Source organism: Hippoglossus hippoglossus, chromosome 6 (assembly GCF_009819705.1).
Source record: "Hippoglossus hippoglossus isolate fHipHip1 chromosome 6, fHipHip1.pri, whole genome shotgun sequence".
NCBI classification, from domain to species: domain Eukaryota; kingdom Metazoa; phylum Chordata; class Actinopteri; order Pleuronectiformes; family Pleuronectidae; genus Hippoglossus; species Hippoglossus hippoglossus.
In genome coordinates this window covers 229,858-250,011 of record NC_047156.1, presented here as the reverse complement: position 1 = coordinate 250,011, position 20,154 = coordinate 229,858, and the positions used below count along the sequence as shown (strand labels likewise).

At 51.6% G+C, this 20,154-nt stretch overlaps 1 protein-coding gene across 1 annotated transcript; it reads left to right on the top strand.

The window, feature by feature from the left end:
- Positions 1-63: 63 nt before the first annotated feature.
- Positions 64-20,154, top strand: LOC117762633 (zinc finger C3H1 domain-containing protein-like). Its single transcript, XM_034587103.1, has 35 exons — positions 64-781; positions 2,907-3,308; positions 3,630-3,820; positions 3,907-4,342; positions 4,456-4,667; positions 4,862-4,985; positions 5,071-5,165; positions 5,534-5,725; positions 6,233-6,391; positions 6,483-6,620; positions 6,834-6,952; positions 7,040-7,180; positions 7,423-7,597; positions 7,672-7,800; positions 9,078-9,698; positions 9,828-9,937; positions 12,866-12,997; positions 13,076-13,197; positions 13,297-13,398; positions 13,479-13,607; positions 14,240-14,417; positions 14,501-14,687; positions 14,965-15,153; positions 16,156-16,393; positions 16,485-16,590; positions 16,730-16,928; positions 17,148-17,242; positions 17,352-17,459; positions 17,659-17,763; positions 17,841-17,991; positions 18,306-18,406; positions 18,496-18,597; positions 18,683-18,722; positions 19,068-19,130; positions 19,401-20,154. The coding sequence occupies exons 1-35, from the start codon at positions 217-219 to the stop codon at positions 19,518-19,520; spliced, it is 6,276 nt and encodes a 2,091-aa protein (XP_034442994.1). The 5' UTR covers positions 64-216; the 3' UTR covers positions 19,521-20,154.

Below are 20,154 nucleotides of genomic sequence, written 5' to 3'. Positions count from 1 at the left end.
TGTGTGTTCCTCCCTCCCTCCTCGTTAGGTCTCGTGTTGTCTCGTGTTGTCTCGCGGTAGTTGTCCATCAGAGAAGAAGAAGCAGCGGAAGAGAAGAAGAAGAAGACGGTGACCGGAACCTGTTCTTAGTTTGTCGCAGCGGCGGTTTGACGGTTTGTGAATCGGTGGAATGATCGTCGGGCTCCGGTGATCTCAGTCTGTCTGACTTGAGTCCACATGGAGGTGAACCGGTCTCCCCCCGAGGAGGGGGAGCTCGAAGACGGAGAGATCTGCGATGATGAAACCGAGGAGAGTGTGCCTCTCCGGCGGGGGGAGGGTAGCAGGCCGGGCGGAGCGGCTCCTCCGCGGACACGGAAACCTCGCCAACACCCGCACATGCTGCCTCGCATGGGCCACCCGCCGCCGGACTTCCGCCTCCGGATGCCGTACAACCTCGGAGCTCATGGACACGGTCCTTTCCCCCCGGCCCTCCGGCAACAGTGCGGGCCGAGCGGGCCCGATCGGCCTCCCTCTCCGCTTCCGCCTCCTCTGCCGCCGCCGCCGGGACTCGGTCCTCGCGGTGAGCCCAGCCCGCGATCCAGCTTCTGGGAGCGGAGCCACGGAGCCCTTGGCAGGTTCAGGCACCGGGTCATGCCGAACGGTGGACGTGGGGCCTGGAGTCGAGGCAGCCGCGGGGGGGGAGGCCCCGGCCCCGGCCCCGGCCCCGGCTGCAGAGCCCCGGTCGGTCGTTACGGACCCGGAGAGAGTCACGGTAACAAGACCGACTCTCCATCGAGAAAACGTATCCTTCTCTGTCACCGCTGAATATAAAGAGTCAGGGGTCCAGGATCTGTGCCTGGACCAGGACCACAATCACAGCCTGAGGATCCAGACTCTCTACACATGCATTCTGACACAGACCAGGTCTGAGTGTAGTCCAGCAGAGAATGTGTGACGTGGTCTGGTGTGATGCGGTCTGGATGTGTTCAGGTGTAAGTGGTCTGGATCTGGTGTGATGTGGTCTGGATGTGTTCAGGTGTAAGTGGTCTGGATCTGGTGTGATGCGGTCTGGATGTGTTCAGGTGTAAGTGGTATGGATCTGGTGTGATGCGGTCTGGATGTGTTCAGGTGTAAGTGGTCTGGATCTGGTGTGATGTGGTCTGGATGTGTTCAGGTGTAAGTGGTCTGGATCTGGTGTGATGTGGTCTGGATGTGTTCAGGTGTAAGTGGTCTGGATCTGATGTGATGCGGTCTGGATGTGTTCAGGTGTAAGTGGTCTGGATCTGATGTGATGCGGTCTGGATGTGTTCAGGTGTAAGTGTTCTGGATCTGGTGTGATGCGGTCTGGATGTGTTCAGGTGTAAGTGGTCTGGATGTGTTCAGGTGTAAGTGGTCTGGATGTGTTCAGGTGTAAGTGGTCTGGACGTGTTCAGGTGTAAGTGGTCTGGATCTGGTGTGATGCGGTCTGGATGTGTTCAGGTGTAAGTGGTCTGGATCTGATGTGATGCGGTCTGGATGTGTTCAGGTGTAAGTGGTCTGGATCTGGTGTGATGTGTTCAGGTGTAAGTGGTCTGGATCTGATGTGATGCGGTCTGGATGTGTTCAGGTGTAAGTGGTATGGATCTGGTGTGATGCGGTCTGGAGGTGTTCAGGTGTAAGTGGTCTGGATGTGTTCAGGTGTAAGTGTTCAGGTGTAAGTGGTCTGGATCTGGTGTGATGTGTTCAGGTGTAAGTGGTCTGGATCTGATGTGATGCGGTCTGGATGTGTTCAGGTGTAAGTGGTATGGATCTGGTGTGATGCGGTCTGGATGTGTTCAGGTGTAAGTGGTCTGGACGTGTTCAGGTGTAAGTGGTCTGGACGTGTTCAGGTGTAAGTGGTCTGGACGTGTTCAGGTGTAAGTGGTCTGGATGTGTTCAGGTGTAAGTGGTCTGGACGTGTTCAGGTGTAAGTGGTCTGGACGTGTTCAGGTGTAAGTGGTCTGGATGTGTTCAGGTGTAAGTGGTCTGGACGTGTTCAGGTGTAAGTGGTCTGGACGTGTTCAGGTGTAAGTGGTCTGGACGTGTTCAGGTGTAAGTGGTCTGGACGTGTTCAGGTGTAAGTGGTCTGGACGTGTTCAGGTGTAAGTGGTCTGGACGTGTTCAGGTGTAAGTGGTCTGGACGTGTTCAGGTGTAAGTGGTATGGATGTGTTCAGGTGTAAGTGGTCTGGATGTGTTCAGGTGTAAGTGGTCTGGACGTGTTCAGGTGTAAGTGGTCTGGATGTGTTCAGGTGTAAGTGGTCTGGACGTGTTCAGGTGTAAGTGGTCTGGATGTGTTCAGGTGTAAGTGGTATGGATGTGTTCAGGTGTAAGTGGTCTGGATGTGTTCAGGTGTAAGTGGTCTGGATGTGTTCAGGTGTAAGTGGTATGGATGTGTTCAGGTGTAAGTGGTCTGGATGTGTTCAGGTGTAAGTGGTATGGATGTGTTCAGGTGTAAGTGGTCTGGACGTGTTCAGGTGTAAGTGGTCTGGACGTGTTCAGGTGTAAGTGGTCTGGACGTGTTCAGGTGTAAGTGGTCTGGATGTGTTCAGGTGTAAGTGGTCTGGACGTGTTCAGGTGTAAGTGGTCTGGATCAGGTGTGATGTGAATGAGATCTGACCACTAACCCATTCAGGTGTTTCTTAGATACACATCTTTGTTTTCACCACATCACATATAAAGGACTCAGCTGACGACCTCTGACCTCTACAGTTTAAACACATCCACTCATTATGGCTCCAGCGGCTCAGTGAACCACGTGTGTTTAATTTGATTAAAATAATTGGATGTTTGACTTCATGTTGTGACTTGAGAGTTAACGTCTTGAAGAAAGAAGGTAAAATGGTTCTAACATTTTCAGGGTGACCACGTGAAAATCATCATGTTAGTCCGTCCTTGATGTTTTTCTCAGAGAAGCTTCAGGGCAGGAACCAGACGAGGAAAGCGACTCACTCTGTTTCCAAAGCAGAGAACAATGTTGACGAATCCTTCGAGGACCTTCTGTCCAAGTACAAGCAGATTCAGCTGGAGCTGGAGTGTATCCGCAAAGAGGAGACCATGGCCCTGGAGCCCAAAGCCTCGCCCGCCAGAGAGGACGTCCCCGACCACACGGCCAGTATCACGGAGACCAGACCAGAGCCTGAGGCGGCTCATAGTCTGGCAGGAGGCGAGGAGGCATCGGAGCTGGAGAGGAAGGTGTTCCAGGCGTTCAACATCAAACCATTGCGTCAGAAACTGCCGGCTCCCGCTCTCCTGGACGAGCTGAAGGACAAACAGAGCGAGGCAGGCCGAGGGGGCGGGGCAGAGAAACAGGGTGAGAAATAAAATGTCAACTTAGTAAAAATTATTCTGATAATCTATCACTTTCAGGCGAAAGTTACAAAGACAGAAATATACTACCACGATTCAGACGCTGGTTCATTAAACAACATTAAAATAAATCAAATCAGCGTCTCAAGATTTCAATTCATCAGCAAAAGTTTTGAGTATTGCTAAACTGGTGATTTAACTCAAATCAATGATTTTTCATTGATCTTAGTTTGGAGGAAACGTCCTGAGATCAGAGTTTTAATCTTCAGAAGAACAAAGTGACTCGTAAAGCTGGAGTTGTGTTTGAGCTGTGTGGTTTTTCCAGGTGAAGAAGAAGAAACGAGAGAAGATGGAGGAGGAACAGAACCAAGGCCTGAACCTGAGGCCGAGGAGAAGACCTGTTCGTGCTGCAACGAAGAAACCGACGGAGACGAGAAGGACAAACATAAAAAGATGTGCTCCTGCTGCAGAGAGTCGTCGGCGTCCAGCGAGGATTCTGCCGTCTCTCCTGACAAGGTGGGACTGACATCACCGGTGTGTTCGCTGACTGCTGTGAGAGTCTGGATCTTTTGAAACTCAGTCTGACTTTGTTTTGTTCTCAGCCCGTGGTGAAGGTGGAGGAGGAGGAGCTGTCAGAGCTGCAGCTGCGTCTCCTCGCTCTGCAGTCAGCCAGTAAGAAGTGGCAGCAGAAAGAGCAGCAGGTGATGAAGAAGAGTAAAGACCGGATCACTCGAGCCACTCAGGAGAAGAAATCTGGCCCCGGCCCCGGGGCCGCCCTTGCCACCAGACAGAGAGTGACCACCAGGTCAGTTTCCTCTGCTGCTGCTGCTGCTGCTGCTGCTGCTGCTGCTGCCGCTGCACAGAGGAATAGAGCTAGGTCCAAACCTCTGGACAGGGACCGAGACAGAACCAAGATCGGCACCCGACCCCCAGAGAGAGACAGACCCAAACAGAGTCCAAAACCTGGTCCCAAAGCTCTGCAGGACAGAGGGCGCACACCAGGAAAACCTCACATGACCAAGAAGATGATCAGTCCAGGTGAGAAGAATCCCAACATCACGAGTTTCCGATGGTGGTGTTGTTGTCGGTTCTGTCAAAGCGGGTTAACAAACTCATCCTTGTCTTTTGTGTTTCCTCACATCTGCTCTCAGGCTCGGTGGCAAAGCAGGCCTTCAGGAAGCAGCAGCTGAGGACATGGAAACTGCAGCAGCAGCGACAGCAGGAGGAGAAACGACGGCAGGACGAGGACGAACGACGCAAACGAGAGGAGGAAATCCGCAGAATCCGCGACCTGTCCAACCAGGACGAGCAGTACAACCGCTTCATGAAGCTGGTGGGAGGAAAGATGAGGACGCGCAGTAAAGTGAGTGCGTGTGTGTGTGTGTGTGTGTGTGTGTGTGTGTGTGTGTGTGTGTGTGTGTGTGTGTGCGCGCAGACTCTCGTCAGGTCTCCAGATGTTTCTCTTCATCAATGCCAAAATCCTATGTTGACCTGTAGAAACCAGTCGACCAATCTCAGCTGGTTAAAACCAGTAACAAGTGTTTCTCCGTCCCTCAGTCCAGGGATCGTGAACACAGGAAGTCCACAGGTAAACCGGGTCTGGACACCTCGGGTAACCTCTACCAATATGACAACTATGACGAGGTGGCGATGGACACGGACAGTGAGACCAGTTCACCAGGTGAGCAGACGAGGCTAAAGGTCAGACTGTTTCATAATCTGGTTCTTCCTGATAATGCTTCATCATCATGTGGTTTGTTTTTCAGTCCCGTCTCCAACACGCGTGTCGTTCAGCACTGACGGTGCAGGATGTTTCTCTCAGGTGTCTCTGTATGTGACGGACTCGGCTCAGTTCGGACTGGTACGCTCCTCATCTGTCTTCCTCAAACACGTGAAACTGGAGATGGATGATTCGGACAAAAATTGTCTCAAGATAAAATAGGATAAATGAGAAGAAGATTTTTTCGTCTGAGGATTTAAACTCGTCACAAATCTTTACAAACATTATATAAATCTGAGGTTGACTAGTTCTGTGTGAAACCTGATCAATAAGTTTTATATCCATAAATATTGAAATGTAGTTATACTGAAATTATATTTTGATCATCATTGATATAGTTTAATTATTCAGTTCTATGTGAAACACAGTAAGTGTGCACGAGCTGAACACACTCGCACAGGTCGGTTCTCTGAACATTCATGTAACACACGTGTCTCTGTCTCTTTCAGGATTTCTCTCAGCCTTTCCTCTCCCCCATTTTGTCCACTCTTCCTCCCCCGCCTCCCCCTCTCCCCCCTCCACCAGACGAGCTGGAGCCCCCCCCCAAACCTCCATTGGCTGACGAGGAGGAGGAAGAGGAGATGCTGCTGAGGGAGACGTGTCTCATGTCCATGGCCAACAAGAGGGTGGCAGTGAACGAGGTGTGTGACCAATCAGACGAGAGGGCGGGGCTTAGCGTAGGCGCCTTTCCTCTGTACTGAAGTACTCCATTTGTGTGTCTGTCTGTGTCTGTCTCTGTCTCTCTCTGTCTCTGTGTCTCTCATATCTGGAGAACGTTCATCTTATCGCCTTCACACTTCGGGGTCCAGTGAAGTTCAGTTTTGAATGTAGTTTGATTTGGACCTGTGATACGTTCAATATCACTAAACTCTGAATAAACAGAGGACCAGTGCGGAAGCAGCGACTGCTGGAACTCATCAGGGTTCTGAGGACAGAGTCTAGGTCTTTACTTCAGGTTCTGAGGACTAAGTCCAGCAGTGGTAAACTGTAAACAGCCCCTTCAAACTGGCAGGTTTAGAACAGACACTGATCTAATTTAATATTAAACTGACTGACTTTTATTTTATTCATTTACTTTTTATATTATTTACTGTGACCACCAAGTGGTGTTGCTGTCTCATGTCTGTGAAAACTCTTCTTGTCTCCAGGAGAAGAGCTCCAGTGGTCCGCCCTCCCCCAGCTGCCAGCCACCTGGAGGTGTTCCGCTGCCACCCAGAGGGAACCTGAGCACCGTCAGCCTGAACACGGTGTCGCAGCCACGGACCAACAAGTTCACCAGAGGACACCCCCCCAGAGCACCGCTGGTGGTAAGACCCTGACAGCCCGTCTGCTTTTATAGCTAAATACTGCCACATGCCATTTGTCTGACCCTCGTGTGCGTTGTCCTGTTTCCTGCAGCTGCCCAGACACAAGTCGGTGGTGGTTTCGCTCAATGATTCAGACGACAGTGACTCAGATGTGGACGCCTGCAGCTCCACACAGACGGTGTTCGGAGGACTGGAGTTCATGATCAAAGAAGCCAGGAGGACGGTGGAGGTCAGACACCTTTTCAGGGAGCTGAATAATACAATGGGAAATAAAATATTTGAAATATTAAACTAGTGTTGGAGGTGTAGACATGGCAGTCCCTTTCTGCCATGTCAAGTCTGTGATGAAAGAAATGTGCTTTATATGGACGATACATTTGAAAACATGTATCTGAAGGCACTGGACTTGTAACATGTGAATTCTTGTCTCGGGTGTATCCAGGCAGCGAAGCCTAAAGGAGCCTCAGGATCTGAGAAGGAGAACAACCCCGTCAGAACTCCAGAGGCTTTACCTGAAGCAAAGAAGGCAGAGTACCGTCAGCTCAAAGAGGAAATCGCCAGGTACCAAACACATTTGTTAGAAACACTGTGGAAATGTTCCAGATGTTTCAAAGACTGAAGTGTGAAATGTTTCCTCACTGTTCACAGCAGAGAAAAGCAGAAGATGTTGAAGGACCAGGGTCCTTGGAGCTCCAGCTCTGCTTTGACCGAGTCTGTGATCAATCCATCAGCGAGAATGACAGTGGAGGCGAAGCTGAGTGAGGCCGAGCAGAGATTCAACAAGAACAGGTGAGACGTCAGCGCAGCTGGCCGGCGGGATCCGTCAGCAAGCAGTGTCTGATACAGGAAATCTAGAAAGAGAAAGAAACTCGTCGAGATTGAAGCATTAATATACACAGAGTTACACTGACTGAGGGTGGTGGACGCAAAATGAACTTAAGATGACACCCTAGACCATGAAGTCCATGTGTGTGACTGTAGTGTCATGCTCACAGAGCAGCTGCTGAACAAGTGGTTTGGTCCTGTCACAGGGAGCTGCTGCAGAGAGATGAGGCCGTCCTCAGACATCTGCTGCAGCAGGAGCTGAAGAAGAAAGAGTCTCTGAAGGTTGCTGAGGCCAAAGTCATCAAATTGAGGGAGCAGCTGCAGGCCTCAGAGAAGATCGTCAGTGCCAACAAGACACTCCTCAAGAAGCTGCAGGAACAGGTGAACCACGAAAGGTTCAGTCTGCACCCACCACCCAGAGACACTGGATCTCTGACCTCTGTTGCTCTGTGCAGGTGCATCGTGTTGAACATCGGGTGTCCATCAAGAAGAGTCTGGCTGTCAGACTGGAGCAGGAACTGGCCCAGGCTCAGCTTCTGGCTGGACGAGGATCAAAACGCAAATCAGACACCAACCAAACCCCTGTGAGTAACCTTTTAACCCCCTAACCCTAACCCAACGAGGCAGACATGGGGGGCATAGAGTAATATCCAGACCGTACGGGGTGGGTCAGTGTGGTTTAGGGGACTGGGTCTAGATCCTGGTTTAAGGGGGCGGGTTTAGATCCTGGTTCAGGGGTCTGGGTCTAGATCCTGGTTCAGGGTCTGGGTCTAGATCCTGGTTTAGGGGACTGGGTCTAGATCCTGGTTCAGGGGTCTGGGTCTAGATCCTGGTTTAAGGGGGGGGGGGGGGGGGGGTCTAGATACTGGTTTAGGGGTCGGGTCTAGATCCTGGTTCAGGGTCTGGGTCTAGATCCTGGTTTAAGGGGGGGGGGGGGTCTAGATCCTGGTTCAGGGTCTGGGTCTAGATCCTGGTTTAAGGGGGGGGGGGTCTAGATCCTGGTTTAAGGGGGGGGCTCTAGATACTGGTTTAGGGGGTGGGTCTGGCTTTAATATTTAGGTGGAATTTCCCTTTAACCCTGAATGACGTGTTGTTGACTTCACCTCAAACTATCATAAGGTAACACATCCACGTTAGTGATGTATTTTATATTTAACATAACTACATAACATACATTTTATCTTGTTGCACGATGTTACGTATTTCATTGTAAACACAATGTTGGCTACGTATTTTATCTCCAAGCGCTGACGCATCTATTTTCTCTGTTAGCTCACATTAGCTGTTAGCTAGCTGATGCTACGTTGCTCACGTGTTAGACGTCCACAGACGGTTGATTTGAACTGGTCGCAGCTCTGAAGCTAACTGTAGCTGCTATCGCGATGTGCGGTAGTTCCCGAGGTGTGTATGGTAGATGTTGAACTTAAACCAATAACAGAATTAATAAGAAGATGGTCAGTGAGTGAAGCTCAGGTACCACACTGACTCAGAACCTCACCTGGTTTCACCTAACCCTAACCCTTCATCCACATGTACACAATCCTGATTCACACCACATCTGTCCCTTCACCTAAATCAGCATTAAACCACACACTGACACACCAGATCTAAAACTTGAATGAGTCTCACACATACCTCTGGAAATCTGTCCTCTAGTTTGTGTGAAATTCTGACAGGCAGGTGAAAACATGATGTGCGAGATGTAATTAAGTCAGTGATCCTCAAAGGTACGTCTGTGGTGACATCTTTGTGCTAACTGCATAGTTATGTTTTTATTGATACATATTGATGATTTGTTTTTCACATGGTGTGGCGTTGGTGAGTGTGGAGTACTGACCTGAACCTTCTTCTGTCCTCTCAGCTCAGTAAACTGCAGCGGGTGGACGCTGCTCCTCGCGGCTCAGACCGTCACTTTGCTGAGCTGATCGCTCAGAAGCAGTGGCTGCAGCAGCTGGAGTCTGAATACGCTCTGAAGATCCAGAGGCTGAAGGAGGCCCAGGCGCTGCGTCACAAGGGAGTCCCGTCAGAGCCGCCAGCACGAGCCCCCACCCCTCCGGACCCGCAGGCCCAGATCCCACCCCCCTCCAGTCCCTTCCCTCTTCCCCAGCCTTCCCTGCACGACCTCACCCAGGACAAACTCACACTAGACAGCGAAGATGTAGCTGAGGTTGACGAACCAGAACCTGCACCTACACCTGCTGCCGCCACTGCTGCTAGAGGCCCCCGTCGCCACTCGCTCCGTCAGTCCAGCTGCTCTTTCACGAAACCCAACCTGGAACAGCTGAGCTCCACACCAGCTAAAGACAGCAGCTCCAAACCTGCCAAGACTTCGAGCAGCTGCGAGGCTCCTGCAGAGATGCTTACGGGGCTGGACCTGGATGCTCTGAAGCTCCGGCACCGGCAGCAGGCGCGGCTCGGAGAGCTGCTGAAGAGCGAGCTGCACAAACTGGGACAGCACATTGACAACGCCCCCAGTGGACAGGTGAAAGAAGATGTTCCAATTAGAACTGCAGCTGCTTTTTATCTTTCAAAATGATCATGTTACAGATGATAGAACCAGAGTAAGCACGTGGTGGTTGTTCCTCTGTGACGTATTCTTCTGTCACTGCAGGCGGTTTCTATGGAGGTTGACACGACATCAAGTCCGTTAGGAAGTCCAGAACTGAAACCTGTTCCCTTTGGACCGTACCACAGTCCACTACTGGTTTTCAAGTCGTATAGGTAGACAGCACACTAACGACACTCTGAAGACACGCAGCACACTGACGACACGCAACACACTGACGACACGCAACACACTGACAACACGCAGCACACTGACGCCACTCTGACGACACGCAGCACTCTGAGGACACGCAGCACTCTGAGGACACGCAGCACACTGACGACACGCAGCACACTGACGACACGCAGCACTCTGACGACACGCAGCACACTGACGACACGCAACACACTGACGACACGCAACACTCTGACGACACGCAACACACTGATGACACGCAGCACTCTGAGGACACGCAGCACTCTGAGGACACGCAGCACACTGACGACACGCAGCACACTGACGACACGCAGCACACTGACAACACGCAGCACTCTGAGGACACGCAGCACACTGACGACACGCAGCACACTGACGACACGCACCACTCTGACGACACGCACCACTCTGACGACACGCAGCACACTGACGCCACTCTGACGACACGCAGCACTCTGACGACACGCAGCACACTGACGACACGCAGCACTCTGACGACACGCAGCACACTGACGACACGCAACACGCTGACGACACGCAGCACACTGACGACACGCAGCACACTGGCGACACGCAGCACACTGACGACACGCAGCACTCTGACGCCACTCTGACGACACGCAGCACACTGACGACACGCAGCACTCTGACGACACGCAGCACACTGACGACACGCAACACGCTGACGACACGCAGCACACTGACGACACGCAGCACACTGACGACACGCAGCACTCTGACGCCACTCTGACGACACGCAGCACACTGATGACACGCAGCACACTGACAACACGCAGCACACTGACGCCACTCTGACGACACGCAGCACACTGACGACACGCAGCACACTGACGACACGCAGCACACTGACGACACGCAGCACTCTGAGGACACGCAGCACTCTGAGGACACGCAGCACTCTGAGGACACGCAGCACTCTGAGGACACGCAGCACACTGACGCCACGCAGCACACTGACGCCACGCAGCACACTGACGCCACGCAGCACACTGACGACACGCAGCACACTGACGACACGCAGCACACTGACGACACGCAGCACACTGATGACACGCAGCACACTGACGACACGCAGCACACTGACAACACGCAGCACACTGACGCCACTCTGACGCCACGCAGCACACTGACGACACGCAGCACACTGACGACACGCAGCACACTGACGACACGCACCACTCTGACGACACGCAGCACTCTGACGACACGCAGCACACTGACGACACGCAGCACACTGACGACACGCAGCACACTGATGACACGCAGCACACTGACGACACGCAGCACACTGACAACACGCAGCACACTGACGCCACTCTGACGCCACGCAGCACACTGACGCCACGCAGCACACTGACGACACGCAGCACACTGACGACACGCAGCACTCTGACGACACGCAGCACACTGACGCCACGCAGCACACTGACGACACGCAGCACACTGACGACACGCAGCACACTGACGACACGCAGCACACTGATGACACGCAGCACACTGACGACACGCAGCACACTGACGACACGCAGCACACTGACGCCACTCTGACGACACGCAGCACACTGACGACACGCAGCACACTGACGCCACGCAGCACACTGACGACACGCAGCACACTGACGACACGCAGCACACTGGCGACACGCAGCACACTGACGCCACGCAGCACTCTGACGACACGCAGCACACTGACGACACGCAGCACACTGACGCCACGCAGCACTCTGACGACACGCAGCACACTGACGACACGCAGCACTCTGACGACACGCAGCACACTGACGACACGCAGCACTCTGACGACACGCAGCACACTGACGACACGCAGCACACTGACGACACGCAGCACACTGACGACACGCACCACTCTGACGACACGCAGCACTCTGACGACACGCAGCACACTGACGCCACGCAGCACACTGACGACACGCAGCACACTGACGACACGCAGCACTCTGACGACACGCAGCACTCTGAGGACACGCAGCACTCTGAGGACACGCAGCACACTGACGCCACGCAGCACACTGACGACACGCAGCACACTGACGACACGCAGCACACTGACGACACGCAGCACACTGGCGACACGCAGCACACTGACGACACGCAGCACACTGACGCCACGCAGCACTCTGACGACACGCAGCACACTGACGACACGCAGCACACTGACGCCACGCAGCACTCTGACGACACGCAGCACACTGACGACACGCAGCACTCTGACGACACGCAGCACACTGACGACACGCAGCACTCTGACGACACGCAGCACACTGACGACACGCAGCACACTGACGACACGCAGCACACTGACGACACGCAGCACTCTGACGACACGCAGCACTCTGACGACACGCAGCACTCTGACGACACGCAGCACTCTGACGACACGCAGCACACTGACGCCACGCAGCACACTGACGCCACGCAGCACACTGACGCCACGCAGCACACTGACGCCACGCAGCACACTGACGACACGCAGCACTCTGACGACACGCAGCACTCTGACGACACGCAGCACACTGACGACACGCAGCACACTGACGACACGCAGCACACTGACGACACGCAGCACACTGACGCCACGCAGCACACTGACGACACGCAGCACTCTGACGACACGCAGCACACTGACGACACGCAGCACACTGACGACACGCAGCACACTGACGACACGCAGCACTCTGACGACACGCAGCACTCTGACGACACGCAGCACACTGACGAATATGCGTCTATCTCGTCTGCTGAGGGGGCGTTGGTGTTGTCATGACAATAACTGTGATTATGATTTATTTGCTGACACTGAAGTGAGCGACCGTTTGAAATACAGATGGCGCTGTTGTGTGTGTCAGGTTCAGTCCGTATTACAGGACCAAGGAGAAGTTATCGCTGAGCTCTGTCACGTACAGCAACGCCATCGAGCCCAGGAAGTGCTTCTGTCGGTTCGATCTCACAGGAACCTGCAACGACGACGACTGCAGATGGTTAGTGTTTGGACGGAGTTGGTGATTGTCTGTGTGCGTGGTCTCTGTGCTGTCTAACGTCTCTGTCTCCCCCTGCAGGCAGCACATGAGAAACTGCTCTCTTACGGCCAACCAACTCTTCCAGGATATTCTGTCGTACAGTTTGTCTCTGATTGGCTGTTCCGAGAGCAGCTCGGACGACGACGTCGGTATCGCCACAGGTGACAACCTAACCCTAACCCCAGAGGAATGAATTCCTGTCAGTATATCGATGCACCGCGTCTTCAGTCAGAGTTTAATGTGTTTATCTGTGGTTGTAGAGAAATACATTAAGAAGCTGTTTGGCACAAACAAAGATCGGATGGGCGTCGATCAAAAGGCCGTCCTCCTCGTCAGCAAAGTCAACGAGAGCAAACGACACGGTTTGTCACCTCTTTTTCTCTCACTCGTCATCACATGTCGTTTCTTTTCATCTGACCTCTGGGCTCTTCTTGTTTTTCAGTTCCTCCGTTCACCACGTGTAAAGACGTGAGGAGGTGGCGGCCGAAGCCGTCGGTACAGACTGGCCTTGGCCCTGAAGACGACAGCGAGCACGAAGCCGCACCCGGAAACATCACACCTGGAAGATCCGGTGAGAATCGATTACATTCACAAGTTTGATTTCCAATTTCATTCAATATTCATTCAGTTCAGGATATTTATTAATATATTAATACCAATTTTGCTTGGATATGAAAGAAATTTTTATTATAACTGAGAAAGCAAACATCTCACTCGCTGCATTATTCAAAATATTAAGGGGACTGTCATGAAAACACATTTGGTTGATATATTGTCCCAGAAAATACTATAATTAATAATCATTCTGAAACCATTTTATACCACTAATATAAATATAATAATTGAAGTACAACCTTTCAATAAGCAATGAACTTTTAATTGTAAGAATATTCATTCTGACATTTGAATAAGAATTAAAATAATAAAATATCCCTAAATACATCAAACATAAATCAGATAAACCACATACAAGCAAATCAATAAATAAAAGTATTGTGTGTGTGTTCCTGTACTTGAGTGTCCTCACTAAGACAGAAGTACAAACTTGTGTGTGCTCGTCACAAACAGACGATCACGTTTATGAAGTTATTTATAGATGGTGTTTGAACACTATTCTAGTCTGTCCAGAGATCACAGGTAGAAGATGTTCTTCACTTTGTTCTGCAGCAGGTGAATCACTCGTGACTGTTTGTGTTCGTACAGACGACCGCACTAAGATCAGCCACTCTGCTGCAGACGTGTGCATCACGTCAGACGACAAGCGTTACTTTGACAGTGAGACGGACGACATATCGAACCTGGAGAGCAGCGTCCTGGAGAATCCTGGAGACACTCAGCTGTGGATCAAACTGGCTTTTAAGTACCTGAGTCAGAGTGAAACGTACGTCACCAGACGACGGCAGCGTCACGCTCCAGCTCGTATTGTGTCACAGCCACAATGTGCTGATGTGTGTTTGTCTGCAGGTCTGCGGGCGAGAGTTTGGAGGCCGCCCTCAACACGCTGTCTCGTGCTCTGGAAAGTAACTGTGACGACCCGGAGGTGTGGAGCCACTACCTGTCTCTGTTCTCCAGACGAGGCAGCAGGGAGGAGGTGCAGGAGATGTGTGAGATGGCTGTGGAGCACGCCCCCGACTACAGAGTGTGGTGGAACGTAAGTGCTGAAATCATCCAGTGGTTCCCGCTGTGTCGTCCCACCACAGCTCCTGTCCCGAATATTCTAGAAAGACAACGTCCACATTGTGTAGATTAAAATCTGTAATCATGTGACTCACCTGTCTGTCATCGGCGGATGTGTGAAATTTACCCGTGTACGATGTCCAGGTGTGTTCCTGTAACCAAAATCCATCATTTCGCCTTGTTCAAGTCTAGAATGTTTCCATGGTGATGGACTAATAAAAGAAATGAAATGACCTCTGCTCCTCCTGCAGTACCTGAACCTGGAGAGCTCGTTCGAGGGGCGGGACTATGTCTGTGACCGTCTGCTGCACTTCCTGCTGACGGAGGCGTCGTCACGACTCACAGACAAACTGTCCTTCCAGCTGATGGAGGCTCTGCTCTACAGAGTCCAGCTCAACCTGTTCACCGGCAGGATGGAGAGCGCGCTGGCCATCTTACAGGTGACGCTCGGCGAGCCCTCACCCGTCTGACCCGTCTGGACCTGTCTCACCCGTCTGGACCTGTCTCACCCGTCTGACCTGTCTCACCCGTCTGACCCGTCTCACCCGTCTGACCTCTCTCACCCGTCTCACCCGTCTGACCTGTCTCACCCGTCTGACCTCTCTCACCCGTCTGACCTCTCTCACCCATCTGACCCGTCTCACCCGTCTGACCCGTCTCACCCGTCTGACCCGTCTCACCCGTCTGGACCTGTCTCACCCGTCTGGACCTGTCTCACCCGTCTGACCTGTCTCACCTGTCTGACCTGTCTCACCCGTCTGGACCTGTCTCACCCGTCTGGACCTGTCTCACCCGTCTGGACCTGTCTCACCCGTCTGACCTGTCTCACCCGTCTGACCTGTCTCACCCGTCTGGACCTGTCTCACCCGTCTGGACCTCTCTCACCCGTCTGACCTGTCTCACCCGTCTGGACCTGTCTCACCCGTCTGGACCTGTCTCACCCGTCTGACCTGTCTCACCCGTCTGGACCTGTCTCACCCGTCTGGACCTCTCTCACCCGTCTGACCTGTCTCACCCGTCTGGACCTGTCTCACCCGTCTGGACCTGTCTCACCCGTCTGACCTGTCTCACCCGTCTGACCTGTCTCACCCGTCTGACCTGTCTCACCCGTCTGGACCTGTCTCACCCGTCTGGACCTGTCTCACCCGTCTGGACCTGTCTCACCCGTCTGACCTGTCTCACCCGTCTGACCTCTCTCACCCGTCTGACCTCTCTCACCCGTCTGACCTCTCTCACCCGTCTGACCTCTCTCACTCGTCTCTTTCTCTCCCTCTATCGCTACATTCTAATTTCATGTGATCACAGCTGCTGCAGCTCAGAGCTTCATCGATTAGTCTGGTTACCATGGTTACTGCACGGTCAACGATCTGAGTCACGTGTGAATCCAGACGCTCTGAGATCAGAGCTCCGTCTCTATAACTGAAGGTTTTTGTGTTTTTTAGAATGCTTTGAAATCAGCTGATGAGCGGAGTATTGCCGACCACCTGATCGCCAAAGACCGGGCGCTGGTGTGGCTCTCCTACATCCACCTGACGGAGTTCGACCGGCTGCCGTCCAGCCTTTGTGACCCGGCCGAGTCCGGTCCGTCCAGATTGGTCAGCAGAGAGTCCTTCCTGCTGCCGTGGAGATCACCACAGGACATCAGCACGCCACTCGACATCCTCATCGCTCTCTTTCAAGGTACAGAGGCTAGAGGCCCACTGGGGATGGTCAGGGGGGACGAGTCACCGAGGTTCTTGTTCAGGTCTCAGTTTGGTGTTTCACTCCTCAGATGCCATCCATCGGTGCACCGACAAGTCTCTGTCACAGAGCGAGAGGACGCTGGCTTGTCTGCCTCTTCACAACAACCTCATCATCCTCAACAAACTGCTGCAGAGGTGAGCGGCTGCTGCCGGTTTAAACTGGGACTGAACTCCGAAACTGCTTTTTAACCTTCCCTCCATCATCCACGTTGTTTTAAAGAAATGCTTTTCTGCTTGTCGACCTGCTGAACATTACATAATTTCATCGCTGCAGGTACGACGAGGCTGTTGTTCTGTGTGAGTCTCTGCTGGAGCTCTGTCCTGAGTCCTGCGCTCTGCGAGACGCTTTGGCCGACCTCCACATCAGGAAAGGAAACAGCGATCAGGCGGTCAGCATGTGGCTGCACGCTCTGGCCGAGTGTCCCAACAACGCCGAAGTCTTCTATCACTCCTGCAAGTTCCTCATGACTCAGGTGAGCTCAGATGTTGATGTGGTTTGTTTTGCAATCAAACCTTAGCATGAATTCTTCAGGTTGGTTAAAACTAAAATCAGAGAAAAATATACAACAATATTACCTGAAAATATTTGGATAAATACTGAAACTCCTCCCTCTGTGTTCCATATGAATGTTGCCATGTTCCATTTGTTGTCACTTTAAGGACAGAGCGTGTCCATGTTGGTTTTTCCACAGGAGAAGTCAAGTGCCGTCGCTCCTCTGTTCCGAGGGTTCATCTTGTCGCTCTGCGAGGACGAACAGAGTCAGAAGAAACCTGTGGATGTTCTCCGGTACATTGATTCAAGCTGTGGACTGAAATCATGATGTTGATGATTAAACATGTTGAGCATGTGAAGTCAGACGAGTGCAAGTTAGTTTCTTCCGTCTTTTTTCCTTCAGTCACATCCTTGGTTTTCCCAGCGAGGAGCTTCTGAGAAGTCCCATTGTCAAAAAGGATCTTCAGGAGCAACTCAACCAGCAGACGCCCTACCTGCACCTCATTCACTGGTGTGTGTGTGTGTGTGTGTGTGTGTGTGTGTGTGTGTGTGTGTAGCATTGACATAATCATTTTAGATAAAACAGAATCTACTGACCGTTTCAATCAGTTTTTCTGAAGGATGACCATTCACCGTGTCGCTGCAGTTTCCTGAGCTTTGTAGTTGTGTCGCTCTCTGAGGTGAAATTGTGACGTTGTGCAATTGTTCAGTCGCTGGCAGTGGCTGCACGGTTCTGTGGAGCAGACGATGGACGCCTTCGAGAGAGCGCTGGGATCCCCCCTGCAGCTGGAGGAGCTGCACACCCTGTGGCTGGAGTGAGTTTCTGCAGATTAGCACAGGTGTTAGATTGGAGCTGAATGACCTTTGACATGTGGCTGTTTCCTGTTGTCAGTTACCTGATGTTCAGCTGCAGTCAGCAGAGCTGTGCTCCATCCAGACAATTCTCACATCTGGTGCACCGCTGTCTGAGCACCGTCCCCTCTCGACTGGAGCTTCCCTTCAACCCAGCAGAGTTCTGGAACTGCTACCGCTTCCACAACCAGGTCAGTGAGCCGCTGTCTGTCGAGCTGCTTTCAGACCTGCACTGAACTCTGGAGATTCTCCAGTTTCTCTGGAGGAGGTGTGAACACAGCAGGAGATTGGGCCGTCTGTGGGCCGTCTGTGGGCCGTCTGTGGGCAAATGAACAGAAGTTTTTTAACCATAACCCCAGTTTTTTTTAAACATGCAAAAAATCTATAATAAAGTGTTTAATGGTTAAAATCTTGTTGGATGTGATGTAATCCTGAGGGACCTCTCAGTACTAACACACATACAGGACCAGTGCCTTGCTCATGAGCATCTGTTCATGTCTGACAGGTGGTGACTCTTTATCTGAACCGTCTGCCACAGTCCCAGCATGCACCTGTGCTGGAGAGACTGAGATACGCCATGCCCACCAACACTGAACTGAGCCTAAGGTACACACACACACACACTCACACAGACTCTGAGGTGTGATGTGTGTCAGTTGTGTGTCAGTTGTGTGTCTGCTCTGTTGTTTTCTCAGGTTGCTGTTTGTCGAGTGGCAGGATGGAAACATTGAACATGTGAAGTTTCAGACTCGGATGTTGACGAGTAACTTTCCAAAGAGTTTAACGCACTGGAAAATGTAAGTGTGTGTGTGTGTGTGGCATTTGATTTATAATAAAAATCCTTTCAACTGAACTGAAATGTGTTGATGTGTGTGCGTATAGAGCGATCGCCATGGAGACGGAGCTCCAGGAGTCATGTGAGGTGAGTGAGTGACGGAGGAACGCTAACAGAGTTACACCAGTTTCCTGTAAAACTATTGAAACATGTGTGAAGTTACTGATGATGATGAATCTTATCTGTTCCCCTGCAGGATGTTTCTCTCCATCCACTGTAACATGTAACGCTTTAGATAATGTGTGTGTTTGTGAGATGTCGTCACCACTAAACCTGACTTTGATCATTTATTGTTATTTGGGTTCAGTTAAATTTTTATTTTCATTTTATTTTGTGTATTTTTATTCTATTCTATTTTATTGAATTTTATTTTGTATTACATTTTATTTATTTTAATCCTTATTTAATTGTAATTTAATTTTATTTTTGTAGGTGCGACTCCTCTATCATCAGGCTCTTCAGAACCTTCCTCTCTGTGCCGCCCTGTGGAAACATGTAATTCACACCTTCACTTCCTCTTGAACACTCATCACACGTAAACACGCGTCAACACACGTGTAATCACACACGCAAACACATGTCTATGCTCCGGTTTTCACTCGGTGTCTGGTGCTGATCACATGATGTCATGTGACTGTAGATGTTTGTGGTCACACAGTAATTCTGACATCAGTGTGAGTCACATGATCCGTGTTTGATATCAAACATGTTAAAAACATATGAACACGTGTGTTCCCCTGCTGACCCCTCCTCTCCTCCCTGCAGCGCCTGCTGTTTGAGGCGGCTCAGGGCGCCGCCTCTTCTAGGTTAAAGAGACTCGTCGACCGCTGTGGTCAAGTGGGCGTGAGTTTAGTTGTGGGTCAAGCGCAGGGAGGAGATCAGTGATGTCATCAGCTGTGACGGACTCTCATCGTCAGCAGTAAAAAGAAAGCAGCTGATTGGCTGCAGAGGATTGAATGAGACAGACGAGGTAAGACAGACTTGGTGGCTGCGCCCCCTGCAGGACGTCTGGTGTGCTCATGGCGTGAGACGAGATAATGTCTGAACGTAAGTATCGAGCAGAGGGACGGTGTCTCTCTTCATGTCCTCCCTTCTTCTGTTTCTCTCTTTTCATTTGGATTCATTTTCCCTCCTTTTATTTTTAACTCATCTGGGGGGCGGGGGGCTGTGTTTGACCCCCCCACCACCCCACTACCCCACTGCTGCACGTTGTCTTTTTGTGTCCCAGAGGAAAAAGAAGACTTTTATTTTGTTAAAGTGATCAAAGTAATTAGTGATTATTGATCCAGCTGCTGCCTGTGTAGTATTTTCTGTGAGTGACTGAGACTGATCCACGCTGAGCGGCGGCGGCGGCGGCTTCCACCTTTAAACACACAAGTGACTCGCCAACGTGATCCGATGTGAAATTTGTCCTTTTGGTTTGTTTCTGCCATAAAATCATTAAAGAGTATTAGCAAGGAGGAGAGCGCCTCCTGCTGGTGTTTCTGTTGGATTCAAATGTTATTAAATTATTTTCTAA

Bases quoted from the DNA above. Each gene is read 5' to 3' on its own strand.
- LOC117762633 (XM_034587103.1), top strand. From the start codon at position 217: ATGGAGGTGAACCGGTCTCCCCCCGAGGAGGGGGAGCTCGAAGACGGA. The intron at 4,668-4,861 runs GTGAGTGCGTGT...TCCGTCCCTCAG, and splicing joins AGATGAGGACGCGCAGTAAA to TCCAGGGATCGTGAACACAG. The intron at 7,181-7,422 runs GTGAGACGTCAG...GTCCTGTCACAG, and splicing joins CAGAGATTCAACAAGAACAG to GGAGCTGCTGCAGAGAGATG.